At 34.2% G+C, this 16,578-nt stretch overlaps 3 protein-coding genes across 4 annotated transcripts; 1 reads left to right on the top strand and 2 right to left on the bottom strand.

Moving 5' to 3' along the window:
* Window positions 1-1,727: 1,727 nt before the first annotated feature.
* LOC109150662 (probable glutathione S-transferase parC) lies at window positions 1,728-3,094 on the top strand. Its single transcript, XM_019298650.1, has 2 exons — window positions 1,728-2,211; window positions 2,610-3,094. The coding sequence occupies exons 1-2, from the start codon at window positions 1,891-1,893 to the stop codon at window positions 2,949-2,951; spliced, it is 663 nt and encodes a 220-aa protein (XP_019154195.1). The 5' UTR covers window positions 1,728-1,890; the 3' UTR covers window positions 2,952-3,094.
* An 825-nt stretch (window positions 3,095-3,919) lies between these two features.
* On the bottom strand, window positions 3,920-6,100 carry LOC109150440 (pentatricopeptide repeat-containing protein At1g63330-like). Its single transcript, XM_019298350.1, has one exon. It carries the CDS (start codon window positions 6,098-6,100, stop codon window positions 3,920-3,922), a length of 2,181 nt encoding a protein of 726 aa, XP_019153895.1.
* Window positions 6,101-13,044: 6,944 nt separating this feature from the next.
* LOC109150608 (pentatricopeptide repeat-containing protein At1g63330-like) lies at window positions 13,045-15,408 on the bottom strand. 2 transcript variants are annotated; one of them, XM_019298562.1, is made up of 2 exons: window positions 14,470-15,407; window positions 13,047-14,151 (listed from the first exon to the last, which is right to left on the bottom strand). In XM_019298562.1, the coding sequence occupies exons 1-2, from the start codon at window positions 15,330-15,332 to the stop codon at window positions 13,125-13,127; spliced, it is 1,890 nt and encodes a 629-aa protein (XP_019154107.1). In that variant the 5' UTR covers window positions 15,333-15,407; the 3' UTR covers window positions 13,047-13,124. The 2 variants fall into 2 exon arrangements, with proteins under 2 accessions (XP_019154105.1, XP_019154107.1); XM_019298560.1 differs by having other exon boundaries at window positions 13,045-15,408.
* Window positions 15,409-16,578: the final 1,170 nt, after the last annotated feature.

Raw genomic sequence — 16,578 nt, 5'->3', positions numbered from 1 at the left:
ACTCATTTTGTTTTTACAAAGCTTGTTGGGTCTCAATAGTCTAAATGTCAATAATTTGATTTGTTATCTTCCTTTGTATAGAGGAAAAAAAAATAGTTAACTTAGTATTACTTGTTCTTTCAAAAAAAAAAAAAAAAAAAAAAAAAAAAAAAAAAAAAACTTAGTATTGGTTGTACTTATTTTACACATTTCCTCATTTGGTGTGATATTATTACTGAATTGAAAATTGGATGCAAGAATATTATATTTTATCTTTACCACTATAAAAAGTTGAATTAGATTCATATTCCACAATCATAGCATGTATAATTTTGCTTTCGCAACGATTCACATTTTATATATACTTTATTACGTAAAGTACACAAATGTATTACAAAGTTTAAGGATTACTGATGACCAAACTAGACTGATGGAATCATGAATGGTTGCTTCGAATCTTCTTGTTTAAAAAATACCAAATAATTGAATTTTTATCATCTTTTGTCGGGGTTGGCTCCTAGTGCAGTGATGTAAGCCATGACAAAAGCCTAAAAAAGTTCTTTAGATGACTAGATTATACGGAGTATTATAATTTAATAAAATAAGAATAGTTAATAGTTAATTTAGTGTTACTGTCACTATTTTGACATTGTAATCGAATTAAAATAATCAATGCAAGACTAATATGATTGTTGGATATTTATATGGAATGAATTAAGTTTGAAAAAAATATCAGCACTTTCTGAGAAACGCATGCAACATAGTCATCTTATGTCCCTTATGGTGGTACTTTAACAAAGTTTTGGATCAACCATTGTCGGAAGTGCTCCTTTCAAAATAAGTAAATGCATGGAGTGCTTTTTCTAGAAGTGTTCATTCCGGAAGAAGCAAATGCAGCACTTCCGATAATAGTTGGCTAAAAAATTGAACGACAAGACCAAATGTCAAATTTAGCCCTCTTAAAAACAACAAACAAAATAAAATCCCCAATTCCCTAGTGCGAATCAGAGGAGCGGTAGGTCTTGCAAGCTTATTAAGCGAAATGTCAAATTTAGCCCTCTTAAATATGAAGAAATTTTCTTTCGGTAAAATTTTGACGGAAAAGTGGCCGGAAGGACCATTTTTGCCAAAAAAAATAATAGTCGTGGACTAAAATTGCAAGGTTTGAAAGTCGTGGATCAATTCTAATAGTACAACTATAGTCGTGGGACCAAAACTGCAAAAAACTCGTGATACAAATTACATAGTCATCCACCTAATTACTTTGCACTCTAACTTTTAGATGTTCCTTATCTTGCTTATAAATACCCACAAATTAAGTTTAGTCTTTGTGATTTTTTTTTAGTATAGTTCTTTTTGTATGCCCATGACATTTTTGTAGTTTGACAAGTGATAGATCTATGATCTTTTATATATATATATATATATATATATATATATATATATATATATATATATATATATAATTCCAACACTAAGTCGTTATAAAACAAAATTTGATATTATGTACTATACATATTTTATTATAATAATAATATATTGTTAGAATATTATATAATATTTTGAGTACTTATTTATTTACACTATTTAAATTTGATAAATAATATAATTATTTAATATATGTTACACAGATGCCATACTAGTAAATAATAAAAAGATATTGGTAATCCACCAAAAGCTGCAGAATCTTTACGATCAAAGATCACCAGCCAGTCTAATAATAAAGTTATTGATATTTGACCCATTTCTTAGAAAATGTTGAAGAGAAATGCATTTTGAAGTTGGGTCTTTCATCATCACTTACACCAACAATCCCAACAATTTTGTATTTAAATCTCGCTAAAACATCTCCTCTTTCCTCAATCAAAAGTTGAAGAATATTATATTGTTCAAAACACAAAACAAAAGACAATGGGCAGTGATGATGAGGTTGTTCTATTGGATGAATATGTGAGCATGTTTGGGATGAGGCCAAGAGTGGCACTTGCTCTGAAAGGGATTCGCCATGAATCCACAGAGGAAGACTTGCAGAACAAAAGTCCACTCTTGCTGGAGATGAACCCGGTTCACAAGAAAATCCCTGTGCTCATTCACAATGGAAAACCAATCTGTGAATCACTCATCATTGTAGAGTACATTGATGAGGTCTGGAAGGAGCAGCATCCATTGTTGCCTACTGACCCTTACAAGAGAGCTCAAGCTAGGTTTTGGGCTGATTTTGTTGACAAAAAGGTATGTTCTTTAAACACTGTTTTTAAATATGGCTAGACAGTGACTTCAATATCATCAAAATGTTCCAGAAAAGTGGTTTCTGAAACTGTATACTTTGTCACTGTTTGGTAACATAGTTAGCTTATCAGCCAATTTTTGACTTATTTGACCACTATTAGTTGTTTGACTTGGTTAAACATTCAATATGAGTGTTTGATTAATTATCTTTTTGTACAACTTATTGCTCTAAAATGTTAAAATTCAGAAAGCTGTTCAAAGCAGCTTTTTCGATCAGCTTTTTGAGAAAGTCAATTTCATGTAATCAGCTATTAGCTAATTTACTAAACATTTTTCTACAATTAGTTAATGTCAACTGCTAACAACTATTTACCAAACACCTCCTTTGTGGAAAAGTGCAGATCTTTCAGTGTGTGAGAGGATGGATTAGGAAATGGAAAGATGAAGAAGCCATATATGAGGAGATGATAGATAACCTTAAGGTGTTGGAAGGGGTGTTGGGGGAAGAGCCCTATTTTGGTGGGGAAAGCTTTGGGTTCTTAGATTTGGCTGTCATTACATTCTACACTTGGTTTTTGGCTTGTGAGAAGGAATGCAAATTCACCTTTGAGTCCAAATGTCCAAAGCTGATTGGATGGGGCAAAAGGTGCCTACAAAATGAGAGCATCTCCAACTCCATTGCAGACCCTTTGAAGCTCTATGAGTTTGTTTTGCAGTTGAGGAAAAGGCTTGGGGTTCACTAGAAAATCTTCCTTTCAAAATCCATTACTCCAATAATGTACAACTTCTATTAATCTATTATAGTCTTTTGGACTTGTCTGGTGCTAGTGTTATTCATGAGTTGTACCTAAAACAATAATGATGAACTTTATTTTGTTTATTATCACCTTGTGTCTTAGTTCAATCAGAATGTTCTCCAATTTTCAAAAAAAAAAAAAAAAAAAAACACAAAAATATTGTTGGATTTGCTCAAAATCTTAAACTTTGAGAAAGATGACACTTTCTTCAATATTTGAGGATGATTCTGGATTTTAAAAAGTAACATGGACATTAATGGCCTAACTACTCCCACTGAAATGTTTTCACAGTCAATGGCCTAACTACTCCCACTGTCCACTAAAAACTGTTATAAGAGAAAAGATACACAAATTTAGACAAATAATACCCCACCATTCTCAAAGCAGTGTTTTCTTTACTATGAAATCACATTTGAGAAAAGTGTATAAAGTTGTTAGAAGAGGAGGAGCCAGGGTAAGAGGGGAGAGCATTAGCTTCTTGGATTTGGCTCTGATTTCATACTACGCCTCGCTTTTGGCTTTTGAAGAAGATGCAAACTTCACAATGGAGGGCCGGCAGAATGTCCAGAGTTGACTGGATGGGGCAACAGGTGCCTACAAGACCACGAGGTCTCCTGAGTAGGTCCTAACTGTAGGAGTCACCTTCAAGCCCGTACTATACTCAGACTAATGCATCATGCCTGCACTGGCTAATGTAGTACATATATAACATATATAGGGCTTAGCTCGAAGCCCTTCCACTATACACCAGAATCACCATGAATATAAGCTTCTCCAACAACACCTCCCATTTTATACACAACAACGGTCCAGCTGCTAATAGGAGTTTCACCATAATCAGAAGCATCCTGCAGCTCATCGCTTCAACTCCAGCTGCTATCCAAATAGCACCAAAAATGCCACCAAACCTGTAGTTACTGTACATCATTTGCTGCAAATTTCTGCATCATCCTTAGGACTGTACTATTGGCAGTTTGAAGTGCTAGTAAATCATTTACTAAAGATAATGTGTAACCATTCGGAGAAATACCCATACCTACCATTTCATCCAAAACCATATTTGCTTCATTACACATTTTCTTCCTAACAAATTCACTTAAAATAACATTACAAGTGGCAGTATCTGGTAATATATCATTCTCCTTCATTCTCCGTAGCAAGTATAAGGCCTCATCTGTTAATCCTTCTCGAAAAAATCCATTTATCATTATTGTATACGTATTTACATTTGTGCATGACACATTAGAGAGGTTAATAAATATACCACGTGCAATATTAAGCAGCCCAGTCTTGCAGAATGCATCAATCATGATGTTACCAAAAACATGAGAACCATTTCCATTTTTGTCTAACTTGGAATAGATTGACATTGCTTTTTCAACATGTCCATTATCACATAAACCTTTAAGTAAGACACAGGAAGTATGAAAATTTGGTTTATGTCCAGCAACCTGCATCTCCTGAAAAAGTTTAAGTGCAGTAGAACATCTACCAACCAGAAATAGTCCCTGCAAGATTGTGGTATATGTAACAACACCAGGACACAACCCATTTTCAGGAATTTCCCGAAACAGATCCATTGCCTCATCCATTTCTTTAATTCTACAGTATCCATTAATTAAAATGTTATAGCTCCAAACATCAGGCTGAAGGCCTCTGTCTACCATCCGACTAAAAGCTTTCCTTGCTTCATCCATCTGTCCTTGCAAACAGTACCCCTCAATAAGGGTGTTGTATGTGACCACATCAGGATAAGTTTTCCTTTGGATCATGATTTGAATAATAGCTTCCGCATCATTCAGCTTACCCTCCTTTGAAAAGGCATCGACCAATATAGTGAAGATACGGGCATCTGGACATAAATTACGAAGCACCATCTCATTCATTAATTTGGTAACCTCTTTCCATCGGCAAAAGTTGCAAAGCCCTTGAATCAAGGAAGCATAAGTGAATTTATCCGGGAGAATCCCTATCCCTATCATCTGAGTGAGAAGGTCTAATGCCTCATCAATCATTCTATCTTTGCATAAAGCATCAATTACATTGTTATAGACTCTAGTATTAGGCTCAAGTCCCTCATTTTGCATTACTCCAAGTAAATCAAGAGCAGTTTGTGTATAACCCGTCTTGCAAAGCCCAGTTATAAGAATGCCACATGTAACTTGATCAATTTTGCACACATTCTCCCTCACCAACTTTCTGAATAGCTCTACAGCTTCCCCAATCCTATTATCTAGACACAAACCATTAATCAAGGGAGCATAAGTGATGGTATTTGGGGGAATCCCTCTTCCTATCATCTCGTAGAGAAGGTCTAGTGCCTCATCAACCATTCTATCTTTGCATAGAGCATCAATTATGGTGCTATAGACTATAGTGTTAGGCTTAGGTCCCTCCTTCTGCATTACTCCGAGTAAATCAAGAGCAGTTTGCGTATGACCCCTCTTGCAAAGCCCATTTATAAGTGTACCACACGTAACTTCATTAATTTCGCACACCTTTTCTCTCACCAACTTCCTGAATAGCTCTACAGCATCCACAATCTTATTTTCTAGACAGAGGCCCTTGATCAGAGTGGTGAATGCAACCACATTAAACTCAATTCCATACTTGAAATAAATACCAAGTACACAAAACCCGCAATCCACTCGATTAGAGCGGCAGCAGGCATCTATCAAAATGCTAAGGGTATACGTGCTGATGGGGATACCCGTATTGCGCATTTCTTGATAGAGGGAAACAACAAGCGAATAATGCCTCATTTTCAGAATTCTACTAAGCAGTTTATTGAACTCAACAATGGAAGGCAAGGGACACACAGCGGCCATTTGACGGAATAAATTAAGGGCATAGTCTACATCAGTTGCATCATCAGAGTTGTCTCTGAATTTGGGAAAATTCGAATCCAGCAAGTAATTTTGATTTGAAGAAAACGAAGGAACAGTTTCCGGGAGAGATTGAAATGATCGCAGTGAAGAAGTAGAAGTACCTGTTTTCAATGGTGCTCTGGCCAGCGTCGGACTAGAGCTTCTTCCAGAACTGACGTCATTGAAAAATGAAAGAGCTGAAGACAAAGTGTTTCTCTTGGCTTTCATTTTCAACAATAAAATGTTACCGTGCAGTTCGACCATGCGAAAGCGTAGAACACATACTAATATACCGAAATACGATAATCATTCCCCTTCCCAGAAGTCGAGCCCTAATTTCATCAAAACGGGTCATTTTGCTTGAAATCGGATTTTGAACAATATTCTCGCAACAAAACGGGTCATTTTGCTTGAAACCGGATTTTGAACAATATTCTCGCAACTCTTGTTGCTATATTATACTATTTGTTTATTTAGTCATTAAAAATGTTAACTGCATTTGAATATTAATATTTGCTTACAATCAATTATATATATATATATATATATATATATATATATATATATATATATATATATATATATATATATATATATATAGGTTCCTATTCAGGTGAGAACAAGGTGTTAGGTGTGGTTGTGTGGTCAAATCCACGCCATTAAATACTTGATTATGCACGGCTAGGATCAACTCATTGGGTTTCAATATTTTGTGGGATTTGTTGAATTTTATTTGGTAAGTGAATATGCACTGGGCAAAATTGTAATCTATTCTATTGGAGTGCGACGCCAGTTACGTTAAAACATTCAATACTCGTTATGATTCCCATAGTTGCACAGTCCACCCATTCTTGTTCCGGTCGTCCACAAATGCAGCCACCGAACGTGTTACGGAAGAACGCAATATGACGAGATGTCCAGCGATACACGGAAGCAGAATCCGGCGAGCAAAAGCTCCAGCGGTGCAATCGTCCGAAGTAAGCTTTGTGTGGTTTACTCCTGGGAAATAGGTGTTTTTATTTGTTCCGTTTGGGTGTGTAATGGATTTTTGGTTTGGGATTGCACAACTGGTAACATTTTTGTGCACTGCTATAAACATGTGGATGTACATGGGCGTGAAAAAGGCAGTACTGCGAGTGCACACCACGGTGCAAATATGGCTATGCACCACCATTTCACACCTACACGGGAACAATGTAGAATTGAAGGAAGTTGTGCAGAAGAAAATGGGAAGGTTGCACTGCTTGGTTGCATTTCAACCACTACACTAATGCAGTGCATCTACAGGGAATTTGAACTCTAATTAGAAAATGCAAAAATTTAAACCTGGTCCATCAATATTGCAGCACCACATGAAACGTCTACCACCACAATTAACATTGCTACTTCGTATCATTATATTACACAACAAAGAACAACAACACATTGGTTTAGGACACGTAATAATTAACGTGAATAGTAGAACATAACAGAATGGGAAACTTTAACTATAAGTGCACCAGTTACCAGAAACCAACACCCTAATGCACCTCTGTAATTGTCAAACAAAATACCGAATCGGAGACGAATAGCGAAGGAGAACGCAGGGGACAATGGTCGAACTACGGTAGTAACGCCGGCAGCAACGAGAAGGGAGAGTGGAAAACATGCGTTGCAGTCCTTAAAAAACGGAACTATCCTATATTAAATCAACACAAATAAAGCAACTACCAACCAAATATCCAAAATGCCCCCACCATTAATGCAATGCAAAATACTAAACGTATTGCACAGTAAATGACAACCATATTGCACAGTAAATGACAACCTTTAGATCACCACAATCAAGGGCCAACAAAAGACCACACGGTTCTCATCTAACACCTAATTCTCACTTGATTAGAAATATATATATATATATATATATATATATATATATATATATATATATATATATATATATATTGGATTAGTGAGATACTGAGATCACCATATTTATATGAGATTCCATCTCAATAAATTTAATTAATGGTAAGGATTGAATTTAAAAACTCATTTATATTATGATATATTTAATTTAATACATAAGGGTGACATCGTAATTTTAGTTGTTTGAATTAGAATATAATAGAAATACAATCTTATCCTTATTTAGAGGAATTGTATCAATGATAGGAATCAAAACTTTAAAAAAAATTAAATGCAGAAATTATGTTGTACGTTTTTTAATATGCGTATGACCTATCCTAAATGTGTGCAAACACATAATTTGGTGTGTGCACTGTTCATATCCGTCCATGAGTTTGTGCAATAGAAACCATAGTACCCTAAATGTGTGCAAACACGCAAACTAGTGTGTGCATTTTACTGAGCATCCCTAATGTTATGGAATAATATTGAGCACTGTGCATATCCGTCTATGAGTGTGTGCAATAGAAACCATAGTAGTGTGTAATAATGCGGTCAAAGGTTGTGAAGCCTACGACCCTATCTACACTGTGTGTATACTATCATGCATTTTAGTATAACAGTGTGAGCAACATTTTTATTTTTACATAGTAAAACATTCCTAATTATATACGTTATTTAGTATGCATATCACCTATCATTAGTGTGTGCAAAATCACAAACAGGTGTGTGCATTTAATTGAGAGTCAACACTTTTACTCAAAACCCGTCGAACACCATGTTACACACACTAAAATATAGGAATGCACACACTAAATTATAGGAATCAACGTGTGCACACCAACAGGTTTGAAGCATACAGTTCGTTCCCACCCCATACACACTATAGTGACACGTTGCACACTGATACAGCCAACGTTCAAAGTCGTCTTTTTCGAATTTCATAAATAGTACTAGATTCTTGGTTAGTTTCCTACCATGAATACAACTTCTACAAATTTGGTAAAAATTACACATCAATTTAAATCCAAATTAAATTCACATGCCAATTGCTATATCACCCCTATCAATTAACTCTATATTAATTAAAATAGGAAACAATCTTAAATCATAGTTATTCATATTTGGAGATGAATGCTTAGGATGCAATCTCATGTAGAAAAGTGGTTTTGTAGGATCCAACCCATATATATATATATATATATATATATATATATATATATATATATATATATATTTTGAATCCGTGCACGCCCCCTAGTCAGCCGAGTCTGTGAGCACACTCTCTGGCCGTTGATTTGTTTTGATGAACGGATCAGATGGGGCTGGTTGTATTCTCCACGCGTGCTATTTGTTTAGGTAAGGAGGGGTATTTTTGTATTTTGGCTTTGTCTTTTATTATCTCAATGCTTTATTTCCGGCGTTAACTTTGCGTGTGGATTTAGATTAATTAGGTTTGCCTTTTGGTTCTCTGGTCTTGCACTCGGTCTGTATTCCCGCCCTCTCTTCGACACGCCCGGTTGTTCGTCTTCCGTTCGTAGCTTCGCTCCGATTCACGGCGACAGTGTCTCCATGTATGTACGTTCGTACACACACACACACACACACACACACACATACATATTCCGTTCGTAGCTTCGCTCCGATTCACAGCGGCAGTGTCTCCATGTACGTACGTTCGTACGTACGTACATACGTACATACATACATACATACATACATACATACATACATATATACATACATACATACATATATGACATCCCCTATTTTTATGAGATCATAAGGGGTGTTGCTAATTGCACCACTCTTTGATCAAAAGTGGATATAAAATATCTTGAAATTGTAAAAAGGTGAAAATTTTCAATAATTACATAGGTGGTGTAAATAGCCAAATGGGAGTTCATTTTGCTATTTGCACCACCTTGGTCAAACTTCATTTATGTGGTGTAATTAATAATTTTTTATTTAATTAAGGGAAAATGACATTTTACCCCTTAAGTTATATACTTATAGCATTTTTTCTCCTGAATTATTCATGTTAGCACATTAGCCCCCTCGATTATTCTAAAAGTGACGATTTCCCCCCTGATATATTAAATTGACATTTCTACCCTTAAAGTAAACATTTTATTTATTTTTCTTCTCTACAAATTATTGCGTATATGTAGGGATGACCACGGTTCGGTTCTAACTGAACCGGACACTATAGTAATCGAATTAAAAGTTTCCGGTTATGATTCAGATCCAGAACCCAATATTTGGATTTCAATTTATTAAAATTATGAATCGAAAAAACTGGATCTTGAACCGTAAACCGGTAGTTTCAAATCAGGTTCGCAATTTTGAGTTGTCTTTATTTTAAAATTTTATTTTTTTATTTTAAAATAGTTTAAATTCAACAATAAATATATTTTATTTTTTTCATTTATTTTTTTCTCCAACAAATTATTGTTTATATGTACGGATGATTATGGTCCTGTTCGAATAATTTTTTTTTATTGTCAATTCAAAATTTATTTATTTATTATAAATTCTATTTCTTATTTTTAAAATAATATAAATTCAATAATTATTTTATTTTATTTTATTTCATTTTTTGCGGTTCTGAATCATAAGTATAACGGGCTGTTTGGTTGGACGTAATTAAGTCGTAGTTGAATTGTAATTCAGCACAACCCACAATTACGCCGTTTGGTTGAAGGGAATTGCAATTCCACCGAATTGCAATTCCTTCCAAATGCTGAATTGTAATTCATACCCCTCCCCTATGAATTACAATTCGGCAAATTGAAGGGAGAAGAAAAAATAGGTTAATGACCATTTTACCCTCACTCTTCTTTTGTCCTATTAGCTGTCTTCTTCTTCTTCTTCTTCTTTTTATTATTATTATTATTATTATTATTATTATTATTGTTATTGTTATTGTTATTGTTATTGTTATTATTATTATTATTATTATTATTATTATTATTATTATTATTATTATTATTAGAGCATTTCAGTCATTGTATCACTTATTCCCTTTCAATTTCATGCTTTATTACTGCATACCAAACACTGTAATTTGAATTGCTACTTTATTCCCACCTGCATACCAAACACTGTAATTTGAATTCCTACTTTATTCTCACCTTATTCTTTCCCCACCGAATTACAATTATTTCCCCCCATAATTCCTTACTTCTAACCAAACACCCCCTAAGAAAATAAAGTTGCATGTGTTGTGCCTTCACAATTAGTTATATTTGTTCTATATTTTCTCAAACATTTTTAACCCTAAGAATCTAAGCTCCACCCCCAAGGTCCGAACCTATACCATTTATTTGAAATGGTAATTGAAACGTCATCATATTACATGATAGTTGGCTTAATCATATTATATATAATAATCATATAAAAATCAATTGTTGTTAAATCAAAGTAATTGTAGATTACTAGTATATATGTCCTCTAATGAAGGTGTGCATTCCTCAAAAAGAGAGAAATCAAATATCATCTTGGATATAAAATCACACTCCAAAATGTCATTGGAACGTAATGGATTGTCAACTTCAATATGACTGCGAAAGCCTAAGAAATCAATATTTTTTCCTCTTTTTAACTGGAATGAAGTTCAGAAGAGTAATATATAACACATGTGATTGCAAATTAAAACAAACTCCATTTGACTTTGCTTATGATTCAGAACCGAACAAATAAAATACAATAAAATAATTATTAAATTTATATTTTTTTTAAAAAAAATAAGAAATAAAATTTATAATAAATAAATAAAATTTGAACTTGGCAATAAAATAAAATAAAAATTGTTTGACCTGAACCGTGATCATCCGTACATATAAACAATAATTTGTTGGAGAAGAAAAAATAAATGAAATATTTAGTTTTTAAAGGTAAAAATGTCTATCAAACATAAAAGGAGGAAAACATGTCACTTTTAATATAACTGAGGAGGCAAATATGGATACATGAATAACTAAGAGGAAAAAAGTGCTAAAAGCATATACCTAAAGGGAAAAAGTGTCATTAATAAATATTTGTTAAAAAATAATGTTTGACTAAAATTAATGAAGGTGTTGCAAATAACAATTTTCTATTTACACCACCTATAAAGCTATCACACCTATTAAATAGGTGGTATAAATAGCAATTAGAGTGGTGCAAATAGAACTCTCCATCATAAAATCACATCTTAATCATCTAAGTAATTGTAATTAATGCATTAAAAAAAAAGTAATTGTAATGAATGGATAGGATTCAATTAAAAAGCTTATTTATATAAAGATATATTAAATACATTATAATTTCATTTAGTTTTTTGAATTGGATTATGAATGGAGTAGAATATTTTCCTAATTTAAAGGAATTATATCCATGTTAGGAATGAATTCTAGAAAAAAAAAAAAAAAAAAAAAAAAAAAAAAAACAGCAGCCCTATGAAGAAATCACCGGTAAGTTTTGCTTTTTTTTTTTTTTTTTTTTTTTTTTTTTTTTTGTTGATTTTACTGCTTACAACGTGTGCATTTGATCCATTAGGCGTGTGCAAAATGTTGTGTTTAGAGGTGAAAATAAGCCAAATCCCTTTATAGAGGCCTATGACCTGGCCTATCACATTGTGTCTTAGTTCAATCAGAATGTTCTCCCATTTTCAAAAAAAAAAAAAAAACACAAAAATATTGTTGGATTTGCTCAAAATCTTAAACTTTGAGAAAGATTACACTTTCTTCAATATTTGAGGATGATTCCGGAATTTAAAAAGTAACATGGACATTAGAATTCTCAGGTCTTAAATGTTTTCATAGTCAATGGCCTAACTACTCCCACTATCCACTAAAAATTGTTATAAGAGAAAAGATACACAAATTTAGAAAAATAATACTCCACCATTCTCAAAGTAGTGTTTTCTTCACTATGAAATCACATTTGAGAAAAGAGTAAAGTTGTTAGAAGACGAGCCAGGGTAAGAGGGGAGAGCATTGGTTTCTTGGATTTGGCTCTGATACTACGCCTCGATTTTGGCTTTTGAAGAAGATGCAAACTTCACAACGGAGGGCCGGCAGAATGTCCAGAGTTGACTGGATGGGGCAAAAGGTGCCTACAAAGGTGTCTTGAGTAGGTCCTAACTGTAGGAGTCACCTTCAAGCCCGTACCATACTCAGACTAATGCATCATGCCTGCACTGGCTAACAGATATAACAGATATAGGGCGGCTTAGCTCGAAGCCCTTCCACTATACCAGAATCACCATGAATATAAGCTTCAAGGCTTCTCCAACACCTCCCATTTTATAGTCAACGGTCCAGCTAATCGCTTCAACTCCAGCTGCTATCCAAATTGCACCAAAAATGCCACCAAACCTTAGTTACTGTACATCATTTGCTGCAAATTTCTGCATCATCCTTAGGACTGTACTATTGGCAGTTTGAAGTGCTAGTAAATCATTTACTAGAGACAATGTGTAACCATTCGGAGAAATACCCATACCTACCATTTCATCCAAAACAATATTCGCTTCATTACACATTTTCTTTCTAACAAATTCACTTAAAATAACATTATAAGTGGCAGTATCTGGTAATATATCATTCTCCTTCATTTTCCGTAGCAAGTATAAGGCCTCATCTGTTAATCCTTCTCGAAAAAATCCATTTATCATTATTGTATACGTATTTACATTTGTGCATGACACTTTAGAAAGGTTAATAAATATACCGCGTGCAATATTAAGCAGCCCAGTCTTGCAGAATGCATCGATCATGATGTTACCAAAAACATGAGAACCATTTCCATTTTTGTCTAACTTAGAATAGATTGACATTGCTTTTTCAACATGTCCATTATCACATAAACCTTTAAGTAAGACGCAGGAAGTATGAAAATTTGGTTTATGTCCAGCAATCTGCATCTCCTGAAAAAGTTTTAGTGCAGTAGAACATCTACCAACCAGAAATAGTCCCTGCAAGATTGTGGTATATGTAACAACACCAGGACACAACCCATTTTCAGGAATTTCACGAAACAGATCCATTGCCTCATCCATTTCTTTAATTCTACAGTATCCATTAATTAAAATGTTATAGCTCCAAACATCAGGCTGAAGGCCTCTGTCTACCATCCGACTAAAAGCTTTCCTTGCTTCATCCATCTGTCCTTGCAAACAGTACCCCTCAATAAGGGTGTTGTATGTGACCACATCAGGATAAGTGTCTCTTTGGATCATGATTTGAATAATAGCCTCTGCATCATTCAGCTTACCCTCCTTTGAAAAGGCATCCACCAATATAGTGAAGATACGGGCATCTGGACATAAATTACGAAGCACCATCTCATTCATTAATTTGGTAACCTCTTTCCATCGGCAAAAGTTGCAAAGCCCTTGAATCAAGGAACCATAAGTGAATTTATCCGGGAGAATCCCTCTACCTATCATCTGAGTGAGAAGGTCTAATGCCTCATCAATCATTCTATCTTTGCACAAAGCATCAATTATAATGTTATAGACTCTAGTATTAGGCTCAAGTCCCTCCTTTTGCATTACTCCAAGTAAATCAAGAGCAGTTTGTGTATAACCCGTCTTGCAAAGCCCAGTTATAAGAATGCCACATGTAACTTGATTAATTTTGCATACATTCTCCCTCACCAACTTTCTGAATAGCTCTACAGCTTCCCCAACTCTATTATCTAGACACAAACCATTAATCAAGGGAGCATAAGTGATGGTATTCGGGGGAATCCCTTTTCCTATCATCTCGGAGAGAAGGTCTAGTGCCTCATCAACCATTCTATCTTTGCATAGAGCATCAATTATGGTGCTATAGACTATAGTGTTAGGCTTAGGTCCCTCCTTCTGCATTACTCCAAGTAAATCAAGAGCAGTTTGCGTATGACCCCTCTTGCAAAGCCCATTTATAAGTGTACCACACGTAACTTCATTAATTTCGCACACCTTTTCCCTCACCAACTTCCTGAATAGCTCTACAGCATCCACAATCTTATTTTCTAGACAGAGGCCCTTGATCAGAGTGGTGAACGCAACCACATTAAACTCAATTCCACACTTGAAATAAAAACCAAGTACACAAAACCCGCAATCCACTCGATTAGAGCGGCAGCAGGCATCTATCAGAATGCTAAGGGTATACGTGCTGATGGGGATACCCGTATTGCGCATTTCTTGATAGAGGGAAACAACAAGCGAATAATGCCTCATTTTCAGAATTCTACTAAGCAGTTTATTGAACTCAATAATGGAAGGCATGGGACACGCAGTCGCCATTTGACGGAATAAACTAAGGGCATAGTCTACATCAGTTGCATCATCATAGTTGTTTCTGAATTTGGGAAAATTCGAATCCAGCAAGTAATTTTGATTTGAAGAAAACGAAGGAAAAGTTTCCGGGAGAGATTGAAATGATCGCAGTGAAGAAGCAGAAGTACCTGTTGTCCCTGATACTCTGCCCGGTGTCGTAGTAGAGCTTCTACTCCAACTGATGTTACTGAAGAATGAAAGAACGGAAGACAAAGTATTTCTCTTTGCTTTCATTTTCAACGATTGATCGTAAGCGGCCATGCGACAGCGAAAAATACATACGATAGAGCCCTAATTTCTTCAAATCGGGTCGCGTGGCTTGAATTGGGATTTTGGAACTTGTGAGAATCCCAACAAATTAGGACTCTTTTGAAAAAGATAAAAGAAAAAAAGAATCCTAATTTGTTGGGATTCTTAATAGGCACATTATATCATGCTCCAGGGCTGCTTCAATACATAGTATTTGATTTCATTCTTCAAAACGTTGAACTCCATTCCTAAGAGCCCCCACATCTCGACCCGACAGAATATTTGAAAGGATGTAAATTATGGTAACTTAACTGAATATGAACAATTTAATTTCATAATATACCAAATTCATGTTTATAATACACATACACACAACTACGATATAATGAATATGAATTATGTACATTATGAATATCTATATAATACACATAATTCATGTTCATTATATCATGTTTATGTGTATGTGTATTATGAACATGAATTATGTGTATTGGACCAGGGTCCACAATACACTGTGAATCCTGGTCCAGGATATAACGATTGTTCTTAATAAGGAATAATCAATTGTTTTATGACAAAAACTTGTGTGAGACGAGTCAGGTGATAGACAATTGAATCAATTTCAATTATAAGTATTACAATATTTATTATGAATAATAATTAATTTCACTCTGAGGTTGTGATTGGAAATCTGAAAAATGATTTCTGAGAAATAGAGAACTGAAGAACTAAGATTGAAAATTGAAAAACTGAAGAAATGAAAAATCGAAAAAGGAAAATAGAGAAACAAAGTAAACAACCACATAGGCAAAATAATAGTTACCGATGTTAATATTAACATTAACTTAGGTTACGTGTCACTAACATCATCATTGTCAGTTTGTCACATCATTATATCTATTTTCTACTAATATATTACTTTATAAATATTTAAAATTAATTATTTTTATCACCACTATATTAAATTACTAATTTACTATGTTTAAAATAAATAATTACAACCATGTTCATAAGAAGATTTAGAAATTTGATGTCAACATGCTTGTAATTATTTATTTTGGACATATTAATGTAATATATTAGTGGTAAAAATAATTAATTATAAATATTTATAAAATAATATATGAATTGGAATATAAATATCATGATGCGGCAGCAATGATGTTAGCGCCACGTAAACTAAGTTAACAAAAATATTAACACCGTTAACTATTGTCCTTTTTTGAAAACAAGGAACTATTGTCCTTAGTTTCACCAT

The sequence above is a fragment of the Ipomoea nil genome, unplaced genomic scaffold (assembly GCF_001879475.1).
Source record: "Ipomoea nil cultivar Tokyo-kokei standard unplaced genomic scaffold, Asagao_1.1 scaffold2279, whole genome shotgun sequence".
Classification (NCBI taxonomy): domain Eukaryota; kingdom Viridiplantae; phylum Streptophyta; class Magnoliopsida; order Solanales; family Convolvulaceae; genus Ipomoea; species Ipomoea nil.
Note: the sequence above shows the minus strand (reverse complement) of the source record. Positions and strands in the feature narration are given on the sequence as shown.

What these genes read in the sequence shown, in the direction of transcription:
- LOC109150662 (XM_019298650.1), top strand. Translation starts at nt 1,891, where the DNA reads ATGGGCAGTGATGATGAGGTTGTTCTATTGGATGAATATGTGAGCATG. An exon ending in CTGATTTTGTTGACAAAAAG is followed by an intron (nt 2,212 to 2,609) that starts GTATGTTCTTTA and finishes GGAAAAGTGCAG; the next exon opens with ATCTTTCAGTGTGTGAGAGG.
- LOC109150440 (XM_019298350.1), bottom strand. Translation starts at nt 6,100, where the DNA reads ATGAAAGCCAAGAGAAACACTTTGTCTTCAGCTCTTTCATTTTTCAAT.
- LOC109150608 (XM_019298560.1), bottom strand. Translation starts at nt 15,332, where the DNA reads ATGGCCGCTTACGATCAATCGTTGAAAATGAAAGCAAAGAGAAATACT.